Source organism: Alosa sapidissima, chromosome 12, assembly GCF_018492685.1.
Source record: "Alosa sapidissima isolate fAloSap1 chromosome 12, fAloSap1.pri, whole genome shotgun sequence".
In the NCBI taxonomy this organism is placed as follows: domain Eukaryota; kingdom Metazoa; phylum Chordata; class Actinopteri; order Clupeiformes; family Clupeidae; genus Alosa; species Alosa sapidissima.
This window is the reverse complement of record NC_055968.1, coordinates 3,433,321-3,460,000: the sequence shown is the minus strand read 5'-3', so window position 1 is coordinate 3,460,000 and position 26,680 is coordinate 3,433,321. Positions and strand designations below refer to the sequence as shown.

The following is a 26,680-nucleotide window of genomic DNA, read 5'->3' as shown; positions in this document are numbered from 1 at the left end:
GTCCTCTACTGATAAGTCCCGTTAGCCCCACGTGTACTCTCTCTCTCTCTCTCTTTCACACACATACACACACCCTCAGAGTGTGTAGTGAGTGGCGGGTGGCAGGGAAAGTGTGTTCTTCTGTCTGACGTAAAGGAATGACTCAGTCTTTCTGCAGAACACTGGGAGCCCTCAGCCATTTGGGTCTGTGTGAGGCCAGCCTGTCCACTCCCCTCCTGTCCAGTGCACTCAGTGGGAGGAGTGGGCTGCTTTATCACTCCTCATATCAGCCAAGGGGAAAGCGCTGCCTCAAATCCTTCCTGCTCTCAGCACAGCGCTGCTGTCTCTCGCTGCCGTGTGCTCGCTAGCGCTCTCCTCTCCTGTACTCCATTTCTGAGGCTTGCTCTATTTTTACATTTTTCTATTTCCTTCCTCTCTTATCTCGTGTTCCTCGGCAGAGGAGAGGGTTAAGCGCTAACAGGGGTTTAATGTGTAGCCGGCTGCAGGTAGGTACACACGCACACACACACGCACACACACGCACACCCAGCACAGTTTAATCCCATGCACACCCAGGGAGTGGTCTCCCCGGCTGACTCGGCTTTGAAGTACGCTCCTCCTAAACCCCTCCAATGTTTCGGGGTCGCCTCGGAATGCTAAGTCTCCCCCTTTAATATTTTTTTTCCAGGGGTGGTGAACATTCAAATACCTTCCCATAATCCCCGAGCTGTGCGGCAGTCTGCGTGGGTTACTGCTCACACACGGAGTCGGCCCTCTTTCGCCACGAGCAGGTGCCAGTGAATTCCCGCGCGCCTTAAGCTGATTATCAGCAAAGCTGAGCCTCTTTAAAATGTACACAAAAATCAAAGCAGAGTCCACAGCCTTCCTTCCTCTCTCGTCTGAGGTCTCGCTGGACCATGGGAGCAGAAGAAAATGAAGTGACACAGACTAATGACGAGATGGCTCCTCTGGCAGAGAGGAGTATGAACACTGGGTCGGACTGTAGCCTCTGGCACATGTGCTGTGTGCTCATAAAGTCCACATATGAGAGAAATGGAGCAGGGTTTTGCTGAGTTCTCCTCATCCGTTTCTAATAGAACATGCCCCCCTCAGAGAGGCAAACACACATCCACAAATACACACACACACGTACAAATACCCAAGCATATACACACACACATACACACACACACACACACACACACACAGGAACAGAAATAGAAACAAAAGCTTGCACATGTAAACATGCTGAGATACACAGACAGTACACAACCAGACAGGGAGAACTTCACAGACTTTTCATTAGCAGCAGAATCTTCCAGAAAAAGAGACAGGGTCAAATCTGTGTTGCTACATTTTACTTTTTCCAAGTCTTTGAGCCAGACTGACACCTCAAAGAGTGTGAGACTTTCTAAACTGCTAAGGCTGACAGTACTGGACCTGTAGATGGACCTGCTGAGGCCTGTGCTAAGGCCACTAGTGGACCACCTCGGGCCATGAGCCGATGCTCACCCCCCTGCATGGCATAACAGCCTCTAGGCTCCTGGGGGTAGCCGTGGCCTACTGGTTAGGGCTTTGGGCTTGTAACCGGAGGGTTGCCGGTTCGATCCCCGACCAGTAGGAAAAATGTGGGCGGGTTGAACACTGCTCTCCCATGCCCACATCCACGGCTGAAGTGCCCTTGAGCAAGGCACCTAACCCCTCACTGCTCCCCGAGCGCCGCTGTAGCAGGCAGCTCACTGGGTTAGTGCGTGCTTCACCTCACTGTGTGCTGCTGTGTGTGTGTGATTGGGATAAATGCAGAGACCAAATTTCCCTCATGGGATCAAAAGAGTATATACTATATACTTAATATATCTATTGTATATATGTATATATAGCCTAATTGGCAACATGAGCCAAACAGAAACTGAGAGGAAAACTACAATGCTTTATTATTTCCCTTCACTACTTCCTCACTCTTTTCCTCCATCTTTCTCTCTCCACCTCTCTCTCTCTCTCTCAATCTGACTGGCAGGCTTTTTCCTCCCACCATACCAGTTCAGTTCACCTTCCCTACTTTGCATGGAAACTACCACTGGTCTGACACACACCCAGGGTCATTTGCGAGTCATCCCCAGATTACTTAACACCTGGCTACACACTTTTGGACCACTTCAACACAGCTAGTCACGCAATGGTTGAACATTTCTTTGTAAGTTACCACAACATGAATGTCTGTAATGTTTACACAGAGGCATTTCTGAACCTCTACAAACATCCATGAACACAAGACAGTGATGAGGTGGGTGACAAAGGGTGTCAGTGAGAGAGTAACAAAACTCGTTCAAGAACTGAAAAACTAACAGTGGCAGCATTACATAAAGAGAGAGAGAGAGAGAGAGAGAGAGAGAGAGAGAGAGAGAGACAGAGAGAGAGAGTGGGAGGATATGTGTGTTGGAGAGAAAGAGTAAAATGCACCACAGTTGCGGTTGTGTGCCGGTGGTCGGGTTATCTTGCTTCAAATCACTCAAGCTCCTCTCCCTTCCTTCCTGAGTCCTGTGAGGCTCTACTACCTCTTTCACCGCAATTACACACACACACACACACAGACAAGACACACAGACCCACACACACACAGTTCAACACCATGCTAATATTTATGAGACAAACTGCAGCAGTGGCAGGTTCTTGCTGATCCTCGGTATTCCCAGAGGCTTATAAACTCACCTCTCCATCCTGACCCAACCTTCTGTAGACACTGTAGATCAGCTCAGCCCTCCCAGGAGAGCAAGAGTGCCAACACCAGCGCTCACTCTTCATCATCTCTGCTTCTAACCTGATTCAACATTTGCTGCAAACATCCCCAAACAGTGGAGTGCTGCATACTCTTTTGTATTGAGCTTGGAAATGTATACACAGATACATACGTGTGTATCTGCGCCATGTTTAGGATGTCTATGTCTCTGTTTCTCTCTCTCTCTCTCTCACACACACACTGTAGCCGACTCTGGATCAGGTCTGGCTGACTGATGGATCTTCCCTGCACTACTCTTGGCACTCAACATCTACACATCTGAGATTGCAACTTTGACTTGAAGATAAAAAATAAGAATGAACACACAGTGTGACACACTGTGCTCCAGTATAGCTGGCTGATGATGAGAACCCTGTGTTTTTCCAGGGCTCAGCTCCTACCTTGATGTTGCAGGCCTGCTCCATGAGGCGCCGGGCGTTCTCAGCAGCGCGGTAGCGCTTGGGCAGCTGCACCCGGAAGAACTTCAGGGCGCCCTCGAAATCAGCCTGCAGCAGGTCCTCCTTAGAGGTCTGAAAGTGGACAGAGGAGAGGTACAGACATGGGGAAGAGTGCCTCATTTAGATGTGGACAAGTGATGCTTTACTGGACATTAAAGCGCCATGCTTTACTCACGCTTCACTAATTAATTTAGGCTCACAGGTTTATACATAGATCTATTGGCTGAGTTCTGAAAATAAAAACAGCACCATCTTCTGGTAAAACTTTTATCCTTTCAATACATTTGACCATGCCAAATGAGAATTTTAATTAGGCTCAATTACACCATTAAAATCATTGCTTTCTGCTCATGCCTCATTTAAACCACTATGCACTACAACACTAACTCAAGATTCAATTTGGGTTTCATATTGACCAGACCAGCTCCATTTTAAGCACCTTAATTGAGCATGTTAATTTCTTCTTAATAATATTTCCCTAACTTCTGAGATTGTTTATCTCTCCTGATGTTTCCTCTCTCTACCTTATTCATCTCTGAGTTTGTCTTTCGTCCCTCCCCCTCTCTCACCGCCAGGAGTCGGGGCATGAAGAGGCGGTGGCTCATCCCCAGAAGCCCTAGCACTCGGGTCGTTGAGTCTGTGCCCAGTCCCACACCCTCCCCCATGTTCTCCTGCCCAGGCGCTCCGTCCTCCAGGGCCAGACGCACAGCTGGGGGCAGCGGCAAGGGCAGTTCCTTGTCCGGGATGAAATCCAGGGTCGTGTCACACGAAGACTCCTTTTCGCCTTCTGAATCCCCAGGACAGGAGGTGAGGCTGGGGTTGGCAGAGTCACTGGGGTCACAGCTCTTGTCTGCCATTTTTTGTTCCGTTTTGTTGTTACTAATGCCTTTTTTGGTTTGGTTTGAAAAAGAAATGAAATGAGTCCTGGGGCAGTTTAGCTATCTTGTAAGTAAAAAGGTTTTGAGCGGTCAAAATGTCCATGCTCCACTCCTGTCACCGCACTATGAGGGGTCTCTGGAGAGTTCTCCCAACTGATCTGGCACAGGAGCTAGAGACTAGGGCGGAAATGCAGCAATAACCAGGGTGAAAGCCAAGAGACAGGCTGGCGATAAACATGCCTCCACCTGCTCCACGTCACTTTAGCACCAAACAGAAGAACACTCACTACCAACTCTCCACAATTGAAGATAGAAATGGCTTTTGAGGATCACGCAGTGACTACATGATGGCTTGGCGGTGTCTTTCCAGTCAGGAAGCTGAAAGCCAATGTCGGTCATATGGTCCTGTTCAGCATGCCGGGACTGTTTATCCTCCGATGACTCTGCCTTCCGCCCAAAACTGTCAAATTAGTGCACAGTTGCCTGGCAACAGACTGGCCGGGTGTGTGGGAACAGTGAGACAGACGTGAAGCGATACATCTTATACATTCTGATTCTCCTTCCAAAAGGAGAACCTTCCTCTCTACAGGGAGACCGAGAGAGGGGGATTTAACACGAGAGAAAGAAGATGATATAGTCAAGAGAGAGACAGAGTAAAAAAAGATGGCATGAAGCGTGGGAAGGCCACAGAGGAGAGGAAACCGACAGATTCCAAGTTTGCTTCAGCTGAGTGCTTCTATTCTGCCAACGACCGAAACGTGAACTATCAAAACATTGCACTTCAAACAGGCACAGCTCTTTACTCACAGCTTCCTGTCCCAGAGAGAGGCTGAGGGAAGAGGCAAAATGGAGGCTGTTTGTTTAGTCTCGCTCAGTAAGCATCACAGACAGATGGTCCACTTCCCTGGCCACTGTTGTGGCAAAGCTTTCTAGACGTTTCACAGATCCTTGAGCAGAAGAAAGGGGCAACAAAATTTCAGAGGTATGTTTGCGTGATTGCAGAGTTGCTTCCTTCTGTTTCCAAGTTCACCATTCAGTAAGGAATTAGTTTTAGGGAGAGTTGTCAGAACTGTATTGTTAGTGCAGTCACTCCCAGCAGAGTTCCTTTCCAGTAAGATGGAAAACAGGCATGGAGAAGCCCAGGTCCGCAAAGATCAGATCCAAAGCATGGAGGAGAAGAGAGGAGGAAAAAGGAGAAGAGCAGGAGTCTTGCCGTTGGGTAGCATAGATGGGTAGTGGTCTAATGAGTGGCCGCTGGTCCGTCACCACCCTCTTGCACACATCCACAGCCGTCTGCATCCAGTCTTCTCTCTCGTCCTTCCAGTATCAGGCCTTGGACGTAGCAACACCAAGCTGTTCCACTCTCTCTGCTGCAGAGGTCGCACGCTGACCAGAGAGAAAGATGAGGTGGAGGGCACAGGAGCAGAGAGCTGGTGGAGACGAGACCGATGCTAGAAGTGGCGGCAAAGAGGAGAGGAGAGGGAGAGTGCGGGAGGAGGCAGGTGTCGAGCGGAGAGGAGTGGCAGATGCAGATGCAGGGGTCCTGACGCAGGCAGGGCTGATGGTGAGCTGGTGGTCCTCATGGCTGGAGACAGGGAGAATGACAGCGCCCTTTTCCTCAGCACGCTAGCTGCTGCTGCTAACTGCTAACGATGCTCAGCGCTAATGCTTCTGCTGATGCTGCTTCTGCACACGCTCTCTCTCTCTCCCTGACGGCAGTCAGGAGGGCATGTGAGCAAACAGAGCGAGAGGAAAAGAGAGGGGGAGGAGGAAAAGCGAGAGAGCAAGAGAGAGAGATGGCGAGGGAGAGGGAGAAGGGGGGGCTGTGGGGGGCCTCCAGGGAGAATGCCGTAATAACTAGCCAATCAGAGTGAGACAGTGCAACCCCCCTCACTCACTCACCCCTCCCGTCTCCTCTCTCCTCCAGCTCACACTCACACATGCACTGCCTGCCTCCATCCTTCCCTCTCAAGCATATCTCTCTTCCACCACAGCTAGAGCCACTACACTACCACCGCCCAGTGTGATTAGTCAAACTGTAATTGCTGAATACCCCAAGGTAAAGCTTTATCCAGTTTGATGTAAAACAGTCCAGACCAGTATTCATTGTATCCCAATTATGCCAGGGAGAAAGGATTTTCAATTCTGGGATTTTGTCACCAGAAGAATCTATTTTGTTGCACAAACTTACAGTACATGGAAGCGAAACGGCATCAACAGTATATTTGCATGCACTAATGGCATTAATACCCTATTCATACATTGTTCTTTACATAGCCTAGTATGTAGCCAGCTGTGTAACTAGGTCAAATAAAAAAAACAACAGTGGAAAACCCTTACGTCTCATAGAAGGGCCTACTCTATCATCAGAAATTGATACTCCTTGTCATTGGGAAACCCAACCATGTGCAACATAAACTCCAGGAGAATCAATGGACACAGAATCCTTTGTTGCTTGGATGATGGAGAACTCATTAGGTCTCACTCAAAACACCACAGAATCTACAGTGGCAGCAGGTCGATATGCAGCAGTCCACATGGCATACTGTACACTTCCCTCTAGCTCAGCTCTGCTCTGCTCTACACAGGCTGCCCAACACCACACAGACTCCACCGTAACAGGCATGTGCCCTCTCCTGTGGAGGGAAGAAAAACACTCAAACCTACTAACTACAACCTCTTTTCTTTTTCCTCCTTCACACTGATCCTGTACACATGTACTGTATACTAAAAGATTACAGCAAGATTCAATGCAATGGTCATTTCTGGAGGACAAAGTATGTTTTCCAGTTACTGTCTGCTGTTACACATAAAATATTCTGCCAGCTAGAGATGGTTAAAAATCTTACTCTACCATACTCTACCAGAACTCAGGAATTCCCTTCCTGTGTAATTTCATGTATTTCGTTTAGTTGTCATACAACATTGCCAGACTGACCACTGACCACCATTTGACTTTGGAACATCAAGCCAATCACTTACCCATTTCTCGGACATGTCTGATTGGCTGTTAGTGAGGACTCAAGGAACTCTTATTGGCAATATGTACTGGTATATTAGATCACAAACAAATGTGTTTTTTTCCATGTTAATTCAACTTAACTTTAACTTAATGGTATAAAATAATTCAAAGTGTGATTGGTGTGTTTACAGAACCCCAATTCTACTGTCTTTTTGGGGAATAAAAAGAAAATAGCTGGGACAAGTAAATCCATATTTTAGCAATTATTAATTATTATTATTATTATTAAATGGCTAGAAAACTGCTGTGTAACTACACATTATTGTTATTTCTGTAAGAGAAAAGTCTTCTTTTAAATGAATTCCATGAAACCAGATGAGTAGATTGTACATAATAGTATTATGTCCCATTGCGCCCCCTGCAGGCCATGCATGGACTGGAGGCGGCACTGAGGAGATGATTAGTTGATAGGTCACACATGGGATAAGACCCTTACATAAGACATGTAAGACCCTGTATTCAGCTCCCAAAAAATATTAGTTTTAACAGAAAATGGTGGAGCACTGAACACTGCTGCACAAGAGAAGCTGCAAAGGCATGATAATGGTGGTTGGGTTCCTGGTTAAACTGGTGCAAATACATGTTCATATTTTCATCCTTATCTTACATTTGTAAACAATTTTATTAGGATCCATTGTGAGCAACATGTCTTTCACCCGGACACCACAGCAGAACAATGCAAAAACGTTGACATTGAACACGCCCCTGTAGTTTTTTTCTGTCTACAAACTGATCTTGCCATAGGATCTTTCTCTCTCTCACACACACACTGTACATTTGACATTCTTAGATACCTTGGCAACATACATGCAACCATATTAGCCAAGACACTCGAGTTTTTGTTATGCTTGTTTTGTCATGCATGCTACTTTAATGAAAGTATTCCTTCCTTTAAATGAATATTGTTTAGTTTGTTTAGCTTTTATCTTTGGTCTGCAATTATGCAGCTTAGGTCTGCAATTAAGTAGAGAGCTAAAGCATAGGTGGTGATGACCTCTTCAGATCAATACATCACTGTCTGGCATTCTCACATGTTGTGTGTGTATGTCTTTCTTTCCAAAAGAGACCAGTAGAGGGAGACACACACTGCCGAGTTAGCTAAAGAGCACCAGACTGGGCTGAGACTGCACTCTACTCTGCTTGGATGAGAACAGCACTCCGCTCCACATCCTTTCCTCCCATCTATTCCTTTAGTGGCATTTCATCATTCCTTTAATTTCTGCATTTCTATATTTCATTTGCTTCTTAATGCATGATGCAAAGCTCTTTAAAATGCCTCATTAATAATGGTGGCAGGTACGGTCTCAGAGAGCTGTGATCTGTTGAGCAGAAATGAAACAGATGGTTAACATACCTTCAGGAGAGCCAGGGCCACATTGAAGATGATGTTTAAACCCTTAGAAGAAAGAGAGAAGAAAATATTTCAGAACTAATGTGTGATCACACCGATAGTACTGTGCCTGCCCCACACACACACACACACACACACACACACACACACACACACACACACACACACACACACACACACACACACACACACACACACACACGTTGGCACACAGCTGCACTGACAGGAACACTAAGAGGCTGGGGCTGGTGGGCTGAGTGATGGACGGATCAGTGGCGGAGTTGGGAGAGGGAGAGGGGGAGGAAGAAAGGGACAGAGGGGAGGAAGGGAAGAGGGTGAAGAGAAGAGGGGTGGGAGGAGGGAGGTGAGCAGGTGGCATCTCAGCAGCGCCGAGCCAGCCGGTGCTGAAGTCAGCTCCGCATGGGAAGACCCATCTCCTCTGTCGCTCAGACAACCCGTTCACATGGCAACACCGAGCTAAAAATATCCTCCCTGCTCTATTAATAACGGGGAGGGGAGGGGGGCAGGGGGGTGTGTGTGGGGGGGCGCACCTCTCACAACAGCCCCTAGATGGCACCGGGTGTCAAGACAGACAAACTGCCACTGTTTGGACTGAAAGACAAGTGTGTGTGTGTGTGTGTAAGAGGGAGTGAGGGAGAGAGAGAAAGAGAAGTGGTTCTTTCATGTCACGGGCATGCTGCCATGCATGTTCAAAGAAGCGTGGGTGAGGGGAGGCTAGGGGAGGCTGCACCATCCCTGTCTCCCAATTAGCATCGCTTGCCCACCTGCAAACTAACACAGGTAACCATTCAACCATTCTCTCTCTCTCTCTCACACACACACACACACACACAAAGAGTTTATATGCAGGGCCTATCTAACAATTAACACAGTCGAACACAGAGTTCAATCTGCTGTGTAAAATCCAAAGGCATGTACATGGGGACTCTCTTAAAAGGGAGGTGACGACTACAGAGAGAAAGGGAGCATTTAAAGAGGTGATGCAGCTGAAGAAAAGAGAGATTTGAAATGGGTGGCAGAAGGTGGCTTTATGAGGGGAAGATAAGATATGCAGGTAGAGAGAGTGAAAGGAGAGGGCAGAATGAGAGATGGAGAGAGAGATGGAGAAAGAGAAAGAGAGAGAGAGAGAGAGAGAGAGAGAGAGAGAGGCAGTGAATGAGAAAAAGATCATAAAACTAGGAGGGTTTTTAATAGATCTACATGCAGAGAGGAACTTTATCATGCAAGTCGCCGACTGAAATGAGCAAACTTTTAATTGTTCCGCCTCGGGGCAAAGCAGCACGGAAATGAAGAGTGTGGGGGTGTAACGTGTGTGTGTGTGTGTGTGTGTGTGTGTGTGTGTGTGTGTGAGCAGAGCAAGGGGAAGGTAAGACAATCTCAAAGGCCAGAGAGCATGGCTGTGTGGTGGATCCAAACAAGCGCAAGGTCGCGCTCACAACACTATGAGCAGCAGAGCGAGAAAGAGTATACACACAGTTCCCATGCTTCTTTAAAGCGCTCGCCCCATCTCCATAGCAACCTAATCCAACCCCAAACAATTATCACTCCTCCCTGGAGAAATTATCTTCATGGGCTTATTTTTTATTCTTCCACTCAAATAAACACATAAAAGCACAGGAAAGTGGACCATGCCCTTGGGCAAGGATTTGTGTGAGATGTGTCAGGAGATGTGCGATAATCGTTACACTTTGCATGACTGAGCAATGTCTGAGAAACAGAGATGTGCCATGCTCAGATACCTTTACTGACCACAGACATGGCACTTACGACAAAGATGACCATGATCTCCTCTGAGGGTAGTCCAAAGGGCTCTGTGCACGTTGGAAGGAAAGGGGCAGGCATGTGTGTGTGTGGTGGTAGTGTCCAGAGGTTATAGGGAACATACGATACCATGAAGATGACCACTGAGACAGATTTTTTTTTTTTGGGGGGGGGGGGGGGGGGTTAAGTGCAGATGTGCATATGTCTCTGTGTGTGTGTGTGTGTGTGTGTGTGTGTGTGTGTGTGTGAGGGAGAGACGTACCTCACAGAGCAGCAGGTCAGTGATGTGGAAGACCATGCAGAGGGGAAACTTGGCAGTGAAGAGCGTGAGGAACCACTGGGAGGCGTACATATGGGCCTCCAGGTTCATCTCCTGGAAGTGGGACCACAGCTCCGGGATCTGCTCCTGTCAAGAGAGGGAGAGAGAGAAAGAGGGGGATGAGGAGGAGGAGAGGAGGGAGAGGTACATGGAGAGGTGCAGAGAGAGGGACAAGTTGGATCACAAATCCTGCGGGGAAAGGGAGAGAGGAAGAGAAAAGATGGAGGAACCCTTGTCCTGTCTTATTTGGCTCACTCACTGTTATGGGAAAACACATAGAGTCAACACACCTAATCTGAATGTGAGCGCAGAGAAGGGGTATAAGGGGAAATGGAGAGAAGGAGGGATAGAAACAGGGTGCGGTGGAGAGAAGGAGGGATAGAAACAGGGTGAGGTGAGAAAGAGAAAAGGGGTCAGAAAAAAGTAAACAGGTGGGAAATAGAGTGTGACAGGAGATGTGAAGTTAGAAAGAGAGAGCCTGAGACTAAAAGAGAGGACTGAAGGGTTGCACATGTCTTCAAGAACTCCATTAGAACAAATGGAAAAGAAAACGAAGCACTGAGAGCACAGAGCCCTCGGGGGAGAAGGCCCTATCCCACATGGACAGGTGAGTACATCAAGTCTCAGTTGGGGGCTGGAGAGGAGACCGAGACATGGAGAACGCAGAGCAGCACAGACAGAAAACAAGGAGAGAGGACGAGTGAGAGAACAGAGAGAGGAACTCGAGGAAGACAGACAGGGAAAGAAAGAGAAAGAAAGAAAGAAAGAAAGAAAGAAAGAAAGAAAGAAAGAGAAAGAGAGAGAGAGAGAGAGAGAGAGAGAGCAGATACCAGTCGATATGAAGAGTGTTGACAGACTTCCAAAATGGCACACTGCATAATGGAAATTAGCATCTTAACGTGTCAGCCCCCCCACAGTGAACTCAAACAGCAGCAAGCAGTCAGACAAGAGGCTAACACAGGCTGACTGGAGCAAAGCCCTGCATATTCATCTGCTTCACTGGAACATGCTGGGGAATGAAGGGAAGTCATCAGGCCGACAGAGGGAAGGAAATGAGGGGATGAAATGATAAAGATGGCTTCAGAGAGAGAGAGAGAGAGAGAGAGAGAGAGAGAGAGAGAGAGAGAGAGAGAGAGACTGATGCTTTGGTGTGCTGGTAGCAGTCGATGTTAATCCCCTTCCGTTGGCGTCTTGGTCAATGCTAACACGGTTCTGTCTAGCGCCCAATCAGCCACACTTGAGCCCTAACTGGGTTCCAGCGCTGGAATTAAAAGCCCATTTCCACTGCATTTGGGTCTAACAGCTCACTGCGCTGCTCGCTGACACAGAGCAGACCACTTCCAGATACTCACCAGGGATTCACACACACATGAACTGCTGTTCCAACACTCATCCACACTCCGACATCCACAGACACACACACAGAGTGCATGCCTTAAGACTCCCAGGAGCCCACAGGCTGCTGAATGCCATTAGCTTTTAGCTGTGCCTTGTAGCCATGTAGGAGCACCACGTGTGTACATTCTCCCTCACATCCGTCCTAGAGGTCAAACCTACTGTCCAAATACCTTTGTCAAACTCTCTTGACACCTGAAGGCACCACCTCCATCTACTCTCTGCATTCTTTATAAAGTGAAAGTCAGAATCTCCTTGGGCAATAAGCTTTCACATTCCTTGAATCTCAAAGTTGGTTTTAATTAAAAGACATAGCCCTCAGTAATGATCGATCAGACTATTCCCTTTTTACTGTTTATGCTCTGGACAAGTTTTACAGATTTAGCCTCAATGTTAATACACTATTACACAAGGAGGTTGGAAATTTATACCACATTTGAGGAAACAAATGGCATGAGTGCGGCAACTATTTCCCACATATACTGTTTGTGAGTTCAAGAATATGAGGCAGAGAGAGATATGAATACATATCTGAAGGCAACCAAAACATAACAACTTCCCATATGGGGTCAATACATTTTAATAAGCAACTGAAGAGATATTGCATTTGTTAATGGTACACGTTTGTAGTTGCAGTCATTTCATATTTGGCTTTGTCGGAGAGCCCTCCAGAGGTCTTTACCTGCAGCAACCGCTCCAGCTGGTAGAACTTGCAGTGCAGTTCTTCAAAGTTGTTTTTGTAAAGAGCCCTTAGTCCATACTCATACATGATCTTCACCAGAACACAGAAGGCCTGCTCCTCCGGCATCTACAGAGAATGAGAGAGATGGGGAGACGGAGAGGTGGAGAGAGAGAGAGAGAGAGAAGAGGTGAAGTGAAGGACATGAAGGTGGTCAGGGAGAAAGGAAGGAAGAAGAGAGAGAACATGTGACAAAAGAAATCCTTAGGCTTTTCAGGCTGTCATGGTTAGGGTTTTGTAAGCTGCAATGAAAGGCCCACATTTGTTGCTTTGGAAGGAGGAGAGAAAAAGCAAAAGAGAGACACAGAGAACGAGAGAGAGAGAGAGAAAGAGAGAGAGAGAGCATATGTGAAAGATCTGTAGAGAAGAGGGAGAATACTGAGTACACTTGGGAAAGTGCCAGAGGGTGAGTCTGTACCTATCAGTGTTAGTACCGGTATGTGTAAAAAGAATGCTGAAATTTGGATATATGACAGTGTGCATCCATTTCTCTGTGGTGTGTGTGTGTGTGTGTGTGTGTGTGTGTGTGTGTGTGTGTTAGGGCAGGGCAATGTCATCTGCATACACATATACATCTAGTGTATATGGTGTGTATGCATATGTGTACGGGAGTTTGTATTCGTGTTTAGAGGTGTGTAGAGGGTATTAAATGAAGGTGACGGTGTGTGTGTGTGTGTGTGTGTGTGTGTGTGTGTGTGTGTGTGTGTGTGTGTGTGTGTGTGTGTGTGTATTGAATAGGTTCCTGCAGGTAGATGTGCGACACCATTAATATTCCTGACACCCTCCGCGCCCTTAAGCATTCTGAAGGAGCTCTTCAGCCCTCCTCTGCCTATTCTCCTCTATCTGCTCATTTCTCTCTCTCTCTCTGCAAGACCTTCCCCATCCTCCTCCAGCCCTCCTCCCACTGTCTGTGCTATCCACCTACCTCTCATTTCATTCCCTTTTTGGCATCACATATTTCCTTGTCTCTTCATCCTCTCTCCTTCTTTTGGTCTCTGAGGCTGTTTCCACATGTGGTCCATTTTACATGAGAACCAGGAAGCAAAAAAAAAATAAAAAATCTATTTACCTTGCATCTAATTAATCAATTGTTCAATGTGTACGGTATATTTTTATGGTTATTGTTGTTGCTATTATTACTGTTATTATCAGTAGTCTATAATTATGATTTGAACTTTATTTGACTTTACTTTAAACTAATTATTTCAATGCTAATTTATTGTTTATTTTTATTGTTGTAAGCTGCTTTGGATAAAAGCATCTGCTAAATAAACATAAACATGAAGGCAGTGTGCAGCTTGTATTTCCCAATGTGGCTTGGGCTGGCAACAACACAAACTGAGGAAGGGGAAATAGAAAGCCACAGTAACTTGCCTGCTTTCACTCTGCAACAAATTATGTGAGCAGCTCGGATAAGAAGGGTTTTGTGGAGACGGGCAGCAATGCAAGAAGAATTTGCAGCTTTGCATGCAGAACACGCATACCCAGTTGTCACACAGCTCTCTAGTCTCTATTTTAAAAGTTATTAGCATTTTAGGAAATTGCATCTTAGTTAAAACCGTCACAGTGATTTATTTATTTTGGGAGAATTTGGATCCATCAGTGGTAATAAATAGCTTTTACTTCCTGGTTTCAGATCTGATAGCTTTCACACCATATGAACTGCACAGGTGAACTGTAACCCAGAACTCCATTTAATGGATGACTTGGGCGTACTCCCTTGGTGTGCAGTTGAACCAAACTAAGGACTCAAATGGACTCCGGTCTGCACATACAACTCTAGAGTGAAAGCACCCAGACGTTTCTCTGCTTTGCTGGCATCACTCTCCTTTCTGACCCCTAAGAGGAACCTCGGTCTCTGGCAGCATGTCTTCTTTTTACCTGCTCTTTCTCAAACGTCTCTCCTCTCGGTCTCTTTCTCTTCTCCTCCTTATCTTCTGCCTGCCTCCCTCACATACTGACCCCAGCCTTCTACTCGCACGGTCTGCACCTTTGATATTTGATGCAGTTTGCTGTGCATGCGTGTAGGCAAGCATATGTATCTGTGGACCTAATATAACTCTACCTGTATGCATGACTGACTAGTGTGATTAAAGTGTGTGCATGAGTGTGTGTGTGTGGTGTTCTATTTCTGTGTGTGAGTCTGTGATGCGCTTATGCTTGTGCGCCTGTGTATGTGAGCATGTGTGTGTATATAATCTCTATTACGTACATGAAGCAGCAAAACGGCTGCCAAAAAGGACTGTCCCTGGCAGTAGCCAATCTCTTCGTCGTAGACAGAGTAGGCCTGCAACAGAGAGAGCATCTGAAGTTAGAATCCCAGAGTCAACAGATTAAAGGATGTTTTCGGAGGGCTGGTCGTTAAACCAAGCAAAGCTCACTTATCACCAGTCTGTGAGGTTTGCTTGATATGGTAAAATTAGCCCAAGTTGTTCTGCTCATGCTGGTCTGAGAGCAAATATGAGAATATTTTAATGTTTATGAGAATATTAACTGACATTAGAAAGACAAATGAAACAAATGAAAACAAAACTTTTGAAGGAGCTATTGAAAGCATTAGAATCTGGTAGACAGTAAACACCCGGGTGTTTTTTTTCTCACAATAAAAACACTGAAGCCCATTTACTGGAAGAGGCTTAAGCAGAGCTTGAGATATCGGCACCAGTTTCCATAGTATGAGAATACGTTGTCATTTTCTCATCCAGCATTCGATCATCCGGCAACGTACCTCACAAAACAAAACCCCACAAACACACACTCCACAGCCAAAACCCAAACACACTCTCAGTCCCAGAGGTCAAAAAGTTAAACCGGGATAAAACAACCTGAAAAATTCAAAGTCAAAAACAAGTAAAAGTCATTGTCCCCCTCCCTCATTTTCATTTCTTTAACTGACGGCTCCTCTCATGCCAACATTCCCCTAATGTCTACTGGCTGTTGACATAATCCACTGATAGCATCAACAATGCGATGTCTGTGTGTGCTTTACTCGGTCTGTGTTTCAGAATATGTCCCATCACACCCGGATGGGGAAATTGTCTCAGCTCTTGGCTAATATGAAAGCCTGACTGGCAATTTTTAGTCTTCTTTAATCTCCCAGTGCCAATCAGGAAATGGAGCAGTTCTTAAGCCCCTCTCAAAGACGCTTTAAACAAGAGAGATGAGAGACACACATTCACTCTGCACACTCACTCACACACACACACACACACACACACACACACACACACACACACACACACACACACACACACACACACACACACACACACACACACACACACACACACACACACACACACACACACACACACACACACACACACACACACACACACACACACTTTGCCATCTCCCTGACAGCAGTAGAGCAGAACTATCCACACCTACAGCAGTCTTGGAATTAGTGCCACGTCCAAACAGCACTTGTTCATATCCCTGCAAAAACACATACATCTTGACAGCCTTACCCCTAAATGCTCAACCTTTCTCAGCTCACAATGAAATGACGTGGATGGCTGGTTGTGGCTGCAGATGCTAAATCTCTCATGAGGTTTACTCTACCTCCACACTTGCAAACTAGCTGTGCATCCCCAAACATATAAATGGAACAAAAATAACATGACTGAGGTACACAATGGAGTGAAGCAAACAAAAATAAGTAAATGGCTAGGATCACAACTTAAAACATGAGGATGGGTCTCAGAGAGTAGGCTAACAAAATTACACTTGCAGATCTACTCACACTGAAGAAATGAAGTATGGGCAGCTGATTCTTTGACCTTGTGATTCTGTGCCAATGACCTCACCTTGCAGATCTTGTAGAGGGAGTCCTGGCCATCGCCATTGGTGTCCTTGAAGTAGTCATGAGCAGGGAAGGTGCGGTGGATGTCCCGTGTGATGACTCCCTCTTGTGCAGAGTCCTAAGACAAAAGGACACACACAAACACACAGAGTATTGAGAATGCTGCCATTTCAAAACACAAATCATATCAACTACAAGGTTAACATTCAACAGAACTTCTAAATCTGTCAAATGGGTCATTCCATGTTAAATCACATAAGGTTGTTGCAGCAGATTTTTTGCAGAGATTTTGTCCAAACCATGTGTCCCAAAACCTGTAAAATATATCTGTTCAAATCCTTCTCTCTCTTCATATTTTTTAGATCTTGATATTGTAGGGTTATGAATATACCCTTGCTTCACTGAAGGAGAACACTTGAGTTCACTCATCGTTAAAGGGGCAATTTCTTTCTACGTTTTCTCGCTTTTTGCTCACAGTTTTCACTACAAAGCTCCTCATACAGCTTCAGAATATATATTTTACGATACTCCTTGCTTGGCGTTTCCTCTTTTCTTTTTTGCAGGCTCTGCCATGACTAATATCTGAGAAAGTCCATCGCTACCTTGTTCTAGCCGGTGCCTGGCATGTATCTGTGTAGTGCTGTAAAGCAATTTGTGACATTTTCTGACACTGATGTCGGCAGCTCACCGGACCTAAGTTGCAAGACTGTTTACCAAACCTCATACTGTACCATGTCACTTCAGCAAGAGACATGTAAAACAATGCAGAGATATCAATTTCATGACACCACTTTTAAAACACTGCCTACAAATTGGTTTGAATGAAACACTAATGAACCAGAGCTTGTGGGTAGTAATACTAGCATGGCTTTAGACCATAACCATACCCTCAGTCAGCCCCCCTCATTCCTCTTTTCAAAGCCGGACTTCTGAATGCCTGTATGCAATTCAGGCAAGAAGCTTGTGTGTCTAATCTGCTGCAAATGCTTCCTGAAGGAAGACCGTCAGCACAGAGTTCTGGGAGGACAAGTGTGAGGAGCAGATAAAACAGGCCTGAGCACTCACAACTGAGCTGGTAGAGAGAAGAAAGGGATGACGCAGGACAGAGAAAAAAGGATGGAAATAAGATGGCTAAACACAACAGGAAGAAGAGGGGAAGAGAAATAGTGCATTAGTGATAAAACAAGAAAACATCCAGTATTTTTTATTTATGAAGTGTTATAGACATAGAGAACAGCCAACAGTCACTTCTTCCAACATCCCTCTGCAAACATCTGCAGCTGGAATGAGCCCAGAGACTAGAGGAATAAGGATAGTCCACTAGAGGAATAAGGACAGTCCACTAGAGGAATAAGGACAGTCCACTAGAGGAATATGGATAGTCCACTAGAGGAATATGGACAGTCCACTAGAGGAATAAGAACAGTCCACTTAGATGGAGTCTAAAGTAAACGCTGTGTTTTACACACAGTACATTTACACAGACAGTTTAGTTGAGCTGTAGTTATAGCTCGGCTAGATGACTGGACTGGACTACTGCGTTTACATGCTGGATGGGAATCGAAGGGGAGAGGAATTATTGACCGAAGTGGGCATGTTTTACTCGGCTACGCGGCATAGACCATCTAGATGCTCCCCTCCCTGTTAATAAGAACATTAAAATTGATTAGCTTACTCACTAGCGAACTTTGCCTCATCAGTGTAACTAGTTAAATAGTTGACATTACTTGTTGAAAATGTTTGTATGGACATTGTGGAGGATGTGGGTCATTCCACGTCAGTTCAACCAGGGCCCACGCACTTAGGTCTCAAAAAATTCTGAAAAAATTACCAGGTGTACCTATGTTACCCAGGAGACACACTGTAAAATTACTCTTATGTAAGATCAATACTTTCCAAGATACAGCCAGTTTTACAGGGGGAGGGGGGTGTCGATTTTGTTCGGCCTCTTTTTTTTGTCAAAGTTCACAAGCCCACAGCGCAAGAACTAAACCATGTAGGAGGCTCAAATTTTGCATGCTGGTACATAAATAGGAATAGTATGTAGCAAAATCGTCACGCTTGGTCTGGATAATCCTGCATGGTCATAGCTGTCCCTCAAAGTTGATACAAATTTTATTGGAGTTTTTGGCTGGTCTCTGTTTAAGCCTTCAGAAGACATATTTGTACTCAACATAGGCTCTTGATTTATTTTCCTTACTGAGATAAGTAGAAACACTCTCACTAAAAGCAATGAACAGAAAACAAATCCCTTCAGGGTCTGAACAGCAGACCTCACAAGTCTGAAAAATCATTTTGGTTATAATTTTCAGAGCACCCAAACACCTTGTGGGAATATACAAAGATTTTTTAAATATGTTTTTCTTTATTCTCCATGATCCCTTCTTTTTGAAAACACCAATTTGACTTGTCTTATGCAAATCTTTCTTTTTTATTTTCCACCCTGAACATGGGCAAAATGCCCCATTAACATCAATATGTTTTATATAGTCACCACACTGCCACCTGTGGTTGTATAGAGTAACCTGTGGTAGCTCGGCAACTTCTTAAGGTTTTATCGTCTGATACCAATTTCATGTTGATGTTATTATACAATCATAAAACAATGCACAGTGCATATACCAGTAATTCTGGGGGTCATTGGCAATGTCAAAGACCCCACTCTCCATATTTTAAGTCAATGTAGCATAGAAGTGAGTTATTTAAAAAAAACTTTTTTTACTTTTTTGTTACTTTAAAAGCACTTCCAAACCAATGTTACACTAAACAATACGGCATTGAATAAGTCTACAAAACATATACATGCAAAAATTACTTTTACACAGTGATCTATACACTACTATAATAATACAGAAACCAAATTACAAATCGTTGAAAAGCCTAAGAGCATTAATGTCACCCCAGGTACGCAAGCACTTTCACTACGGTCAGAGAACAGTCAATCAGCTGGCAACAAAACATCAGTCAGCGGCTAATGGCGCTATCTGACACTAGCATCGAAGGACTAATCCAATCGGCCTGGCTTTTCATTCCTGTCTTGCTGCAGACTTCAAACATCTCCCAGCGACCCACATGGCTTTGCCTGCCCTTCAGAGCAATCTGCCACCCCACCAAAGGTGCCCCCTCCCCCTGTGCCACAGCTGCTGAGGGGAGATTGTGTTTAGGGACCAGAAATTCATACACGTCCTCCCGTGCCTCTGGCAGCTCTGTTTCTGATAGCACATGAGTAAAGCGGAGCGGCCTCACACTGTTAAAATAGTTCTCCTTGCAGCCATTGGGTTTAGTTTCCCGGTGTTGGAAGGTTAAAAGGATTTCTTAACCCAGCTGGGATCTGTTAATGTTTTTATATTATCCCACTGCAAAAGGCAGCAGGCTCATGCTACAAAGCCACAACTCAATCAGAGAAGCAGCAGTGGCCGGTTACAGTGATGCCAAGGATGGGCAGGTCATGGCTTTGGAGAGGTGTAGACAACTGAGACAGAGAAGTAGCTGATGACCTTTTGACAGACCGGCATCAGAGCTGCACTGAGATCAAAAGTGTCTGTGCTAATAAGTGTCTGTTATCAGTATGCACAAATTAAAAGCTTGTTTACACATGTCTAGATTTTTTGCTATGGCAGTTTTGTGGCATGTGGGCATGTTGGCATGTAACATTTTAAACAGCAGTCCACCTAAATTGCAGAACACGAGTCTAATATGCGGGAGCAAAGGGTAGTTGTGCGTGTGTGCGTGCGTGTGTGTTGTGTAATGGGGTGGATGGTTGCAATGATGGGTCCGACCAATTGTGTTCCGTGGTTTGACTGCACTGACCTAGGCTATATCATAATATAGCACAAGTAGCATAGGCAATGGGAAGGATGACTATATTGCCTTAATTTCCCCAGCACCTCTCAAGCCAAAATGCACCCCATGAATGAACAAAGGCTAATAAATAAATAAAGCTTTAAATCTCGATGATTTTATGAGCTCTCCCTGTCTCTTATAGTTATAGTTTACTTTCTTGGCTACATTTAACTATAAACAACTCCATAATTCACTCAGAAGTCAAGACAGTCACTGTGTGAACCTCTATGACTTAAGCACGAATATAATGCGTAATATGAAAAAATAATCGCATTGGACTCTGTGTGTACACTCTGTGCAACATTTTCAGGCAACCACTGCACACACATACAATCAAACACGTTATCGTTTAAAAAAAAACTGTGTTTTAATCTGTTTACACGGATCCACAGAATCAGCATTTTAGGAAATCTTCACTTCGGAGTGCGCATTAAAAAATATATGTTTTGAGGGACCTAAAACTCCATTTACGTGTAAACGAAAGGCCCAAACGCATTAAACTTCTGTGCAATCCAAATATCCTGCCCTCTCAATTCACACCAAAGAGGAGCCATAGCAACATCAGGAAGGGTCTGGAAATATCCCTTTGACAGGGTGAGTTGTAAACAATTTGATTAAATTAACAGCGTGTGTCATTACAAATTAAAAGCATCATTACTCAACTAACACCACTCGGGAGAGGAGAATTGGCCTCCCTGGTCACCTGCACATCAATTTGCCTCCAATCATCTCCGGCTGCTGAGACAGAACTACTGCTCAGGTGGGGATAAGAGAGTCCTTAACCATGCTTTAAAACACCAGGGGCCGTATTCACAAAGAATTTCAAGGCTAAAAGTAGCTCCTAAGTGGCGAATTTAGGAGCAACTCCTAAAAAAGGGCGTGTCACTCCTAACTTTAGGACTCCTAATTTTTTTCACTAAAAGTAATTCACGAAGCATTTTAGACCTAAAAGTAGCACCTAAGTCTGGGACAGCTTAAAAGAAGTCGAGAGGACTCCTAACTCACTAAGACCTATTCACAAACAGCTTTTTGTGGCATTTCACGTTGCGATGTTTTGAAATGCGTCGCCTATGCGGCAACAGAAGCTTCCAATCGCGAGGGAACAATTTTGCATTCATAAAAGGGATCCAATAACGCCACCAACAACAACCAAAACCACTCATTGTTAACATGTAAATTAAATGTAACGTTTCATTGTGAATCAAATTAAAATGGTCTCCTCTTTGCAAACGTAGGCATAGCCTATGGTGACAGATTTATTTAATAATGTTTCAACGATACTGCATCAATCCGTAGGCCTACGTTTCATTAGGCTACTAGGCTATTTGTTTTGCCTTACTCTTTATTCATTTAGGCTAGGCCTTTTTATTCAGTTATTCATCATCTTCCGTCCTTCGCACTACTTGTGTAGCGCACGCATTCTCAGACCTGTCACCTGTCACTCATCATCGTAAGGGAGGTGTTTGGAATCATTCCCGCGTTACAATCATCAGCCAATCAAGGTGGTCACTTCAGTCAAGCTCGTGCATGAGTAATGACGTCATCCATAGCAACGAAGACTCACTCTTAGTATAGGAATTGTCATTTTCCCTTATTAAGAGTAGGTCTGAAAGGCTTTGTGAATAACTTTTAAGAGAAAACTCCTAGCTAAAATCTTTTAGTGCGATTTAGGAGTACTCCTAGTGGTAAGATAAAAGGCTTTGTGAATACGGCCCCAGATCCTCTTAATGCTTTTTGGCAGTAAAAACACCTGGTTTTGATCAATATTACTTTTAATTAGCTTGTCACCGTCTTTAAAATGGCTGAGGTCAAAACAGTACAAATGCTCTGTGTGAAGTGGTAGCCGTCACCACTTTCTGGGATTTGACACCACTGTGATGGGAAACAGCTGCCTTTAGTTCCATTTATGTCACTGGAACAGAGTGGCTCTTTTTGTTTCTTTTAACAGGAGCGATTGAAAGAGTCGCCTGCAGTTAACTATATTTCATGGAAAATAGACAGGCACCCTCTCACACTTGCAAAGACAAAGCCACACACACACACACACACACACACACACACACACACACACACACACACACACACACACACACACACACACACACACTTACATACAGGGCTCTCTTTTAATGACTGCAGGCTTCTTAAAAATCAAGCCTCAGCCTTGCGATCATTTGATGTCCAGCTAACACACTGTTCTGGAGTGGCCGTCTTTGGTCTGGCAGATCCATAGCAATTAAAGGCGAACAAGTATCCCTCAGTGTGTGCGCGCCCAGAGAGCAAGCTCGTTAGAGGGTGTGATGGAGGGACTCAGGTTGGGTGGGAGGGATACGTCTCCCTCTCTTGACCCAATCCAAGAGCTGGGAGTAGGGGCAGATGGCAGGATAAGCATCATCATCCACCCCTTAGGCTTCTGTTGCCCCTTGGAAAATTAGGAAACAGAGATGTATAAATAGACTCTCAGGGCCGGTGTGGTGAGAGAGTGAGAGTGAGAGAGAGAGAGAGAGAGAGAGAGAGAGAGGTGGAGGGTGAAGGTTGAAGTAGACTAAGAGAGGAAAAAAAAAAAAATTCCTTTGTATGAACTTAGCCAGCTCAGTTAAGGTGAAAAATGGGCAGATGAAATATATCTACATCTACAAAAAGAAATGAGGACTAAACACTGCCAGAGCATGTCTGATTTGAGTTGTTTCTAGAAATGCTACATCTGATGCAACATTTACACAATGTAACTGCCTAACACTAAATTATGGTCTATTTAAGAATTACTATACACACACATGACACACCAAGCATTTACTGCATCAAGCCTACAAGCCAAGACAGCCAGTATGTCAGAGTATTTCACAAGCCTGTCCTCCTTTCCTATTGTCAGTGATCATTCTGGCTTTTCTTTAGGGTGTGATTATTTCTCCCCTGCTTCTCTCTCAGACTATGTGAATGCTGCATGTTGCGTGATGCTTGCTCTTGAAGACTGGCACGCTGTTCCCAGGCTTCCTAGAGAGAGGTGCCCAGCTGCCTGCTTCTTTTACTGGGGTTTTTCTGTTCTATTATGCCCTGCGCAGTGGGTAGCTACGGAGCCCGGCGACTTTTTAGATGCACCAGACTACTGTGGCTACGGTGACCCAGTTTGTTCAAAAGACTTTGCCACAGATGTTCCTGCTGGATGAAGAGTGAAGAGAGGTGTTTTCATCTCATCAAGGGCTGCAGAGAGCAGTGAACACCCATATCTATACACACAGGGCAGAGCTAGAAACTGTGCCAAGCTTGGCATGGGGGAATGTGAGGGAACGTACCATTTAACTCAATCAAGTCACAAATCATTATCTTTACAATCACATGCTTTCATCTGGGACAGCAGGCCGGGATCTGGAGAGGGAGGATCAGTCAGAGGATGTTTGGAAAGGACGTGTCAGAAGTCCTGCATGATGGCTACTATTGAGATGGATGGGCAGATCTGAGACTCTGAGGTGAGTGACAGAAAAGCAGAGCATGAAAAGCAAGAACAGACAGAGCAAGATGGTGGTAGAGACAGACAAAGAGTGAGAGCAGAAGAGAGGCCTGGTCTACTGGATGTGTTCACAGGGAGGAGCGCTAGAATGACTAATAACAGGAAAGAATAAAGGGGAACTACCTAAATGACAATATAATGGTAGGGCTCACAACACACGAGGGCCTCTGCTAATTCAAATGAAGATTTTCAGAAAGAATTACTGCAGAGGGAAGAACAACAACCATCCCAGATGGTATACACAAACGGTCAGGGGCTGATTAAGAATAGGAGGCTCCATGCTTCACATTCCTTCCATTTTTCTCCTTCATTCTCACTCACTTTTCCATCTCTCTTCTCCTCTCTTTTCTCCCTCCATCTCTGCATGTGCCAGAATCGACCCATCATGTCTACACTAGCCTCGTAAACCCCAGGCTGCTGATGAATGCTATTCATAAATAAAGGAGGCGAGGTGGGGCTCTGGCTGGTGATTTGGCTACAAACATCTGTGCTCCTCTCCTTGCCCTGGGCGGGCGGGCGGGCGGGCGGGCGGGCAGGGAGGCAGGGAGCGGTGAGACTCCTGAGGGTTGGAGGGTGGGGTGGTGATGGGGGGGGGGGGGGGGGGGGGGAGTGGGTCGATGCCATGCGATCCAGCACCAGTGTCTGTCCTGGTGTAATTTCAGTGCTGTAATTACTGTGGCCCATTGCATTGTTGTCTTCATCCTCCTCCTCCTCCTCCTCCTTCAGCAGAGTCTCTCCTTCTCACCCAGCCACTGATCCAGCCCTTGTGGGCAAACAACATCCCTCTCCAGCTTGTGAAATGACCCCCCCCCCCCCCCCCCCCGATTCTCCGTGCCTCCCTCCCCTCCGCCTCCTCCCTCCTCTCCAGGGGAAGATAAAGCGGCTGACCTTCAGGCCCATTGATCTGAGGCTGCCTCACCTCGAAGCCTCCTGCAGAGTTCAGTCAGAGCCCAGAGCAGCAGGACCCTGGCGCCCGCTGGGCCCTTTGCATATGGTTATGTACACATTCGTACATGCATACTACCCCGCAGGCTTACTGGAAATGCACACACGTGCCATGTCTACTCATCCCTTCCCACAGCTGCCCAGTACAGACAGACCAGAGGACACACACACACGACACACAAACCCCCTTTTACTGGAAAAGCAATATAATTGAGTCTTGCTTCACCTGGCCGCCACCCTGGCATTTAGTATACAAAAAAGCAAATGGAAGAAACACTGATGACAGCAGGTGAAAAATGTGTTCACTACTTTTCAGTGAGAATGCTTTTGTGGACATGAAACTGCCTCCCTCAGACATTACGGGTCATGACATATCACTTTTCACTGCAGCTAAAGTAATCGGTTTTGCAGCATCTCCCAGCCCCTACGCAAGCCGTCTTCCTCACCCGGGTCCTTTCAGGGGCTCCCGCTTACGAGCCGATGGCGTGAGCAGACTTTTGCGTGTAGCGCCAGCTGGTGGGTGGTGACCCCCAGTGGTGTGTCCGAGTGGGTTCCAGGCCAGAAGGGTACTCCACAGCCTGTTACAGAGCATGACAGCCTCACAGGGGGTCCGTCTGGTCCTGCCTGACCCAAATCGGACCAGACGTGAGGGACCACTGCGGAGCTCAGAGGAAGCCAGACATGCTTTGCTAAAGCAGTGTAAAGTATGACCACACAACTGCTTTCTTTTTTACTTTACGTACAGTACTCCATTTTCATGCTTGCTTGTGTTTTCCTCTTGGTGTATGTTGACATAAATATGTACAAGTCAAATGTATAGCATCCTTTCCTACACTATAGTGAACTTTCAAATGATGTGAAAACAAAATGAACTATTCACACACTGTATGAATGTTCACACAAGCTGTTGTAACAGATGTGTTTCTGTTTTGTTTGCTACATAGGACACACAAACCCCCTTTTACTGGAAAAGCAATATAATAATTTCCTTTCCAATCAATGTTGTAGAATCAAAGTAGTAACAACAACGTGAAACGTGAAGTCAGCTCTGAACAAATCCTGAACTAATCAATCACATGATCCACAGAAGTCCTCCTCTTCAGGCACAGCTCTGTGTCTGTGCTCAGATCAACACCGAGCTTCCAAACCACAACGCACCACATCGGGCTTGACTTCATATGAAGAGTTTGGCTCCAAAATGCTATCCTCCATTTTAATGAATTTTCATAAATAATGTTTTAACATTTTGTTCTACAAGTAATTTTAGTGGAACTGTAATTCAGTTATTGTTACTACAGTACATTTATCTTTAATCAATCAAAACAACACAACCGCAATTTGATTGATATTACCTGAAATACAGAATTAAATATCATGTTTTCATGGAGATGCGTTTTGGAACCAAAGTCTTCATATTTTGTCTTTGTAATAGTGGCCAGTCCTCCCAAAAAATGGCCAGTGCGCTGGGGCCCATTGTGCAGAGCGGAGAGACAGGTATAAAGAGCTGCAGAGCGTCCAGGAGGGGAGCTGCGGCTGACGGACAGAAGAGATATTACCACCTCCATTCCTCCCACGGGAGAAATCGGGGGCTTCAAAAGGAGGCCTAATTGAAATGGACAAACAGCTGCATTAGCCTCATCACAAAGCTTTAGCACACAAAGGAGCGACAGAAACAAGAGCAGGTGAGAAAGAGCAGCAGAGATTGAAAGCGAGAGAGAGGGGGAGAGTAAGAGGGAAATAAAGATGGCCAGGCTTTGCCAGGACAGATTAATCTGCATCATGCATTATGCATGCTTGCACCGTGTGTGATCGCCCCGCCGCTACCTTATTAAAAGGGCATCACCGGGAGAAAATGTGCACCAAATCAAACAACACACACA

General features: G+C 45.5%; 1 protein-coding gene across 9 annotated transcripts in view; it reads right to left on the bottom strand.

The window, feature by feature from the left end:
- Positions 1-26,680, bottom strand: part of rabgap1l (RAB GTPase activating protein 1-like) — an 89,191-nt gene that overhangs the window by 12,023 nt on the left and 50,488 nt on the right. For 5 of the 9 annotated variants that reach the window (XM_042111936.1, XM_042111938.1, XM_042111941.1 and 2 more), the window contains exons 14-19: positions 16,509-16,622; positions 14,912-14,986; positions 12,643-12,768; positions 10,509-10,652; positions 8,468-8,509; positions 3,157-3,285 (exon numbers count right to left, since the gene is read on the bottom strand). In XM_042111936.1, the coding sequence (XP_041967870.1) occupies positions 3,157-3,285; positions 8,468-8,509; positions 10,509-10,652; positions 12,643-12,768; positions 14,912-14,986; positions 16,509-16,622 (630 nt within the window). Of the gene's footprint in view, positions 1,142-3,156; positions 3,286-3,737; positions 5,971-8,467; positions 8,510-10,508; positions 10,653-12,642; positions 12,769-14,911; positions 14,987-16,508; positions 16,623-26,680 lie in introns of those variants that run through there. The other 4 variants (XM_042111942.1, XM_042111943.1, XM_042111945.1 and 1 more) reach the window with 4 other exon arrangements.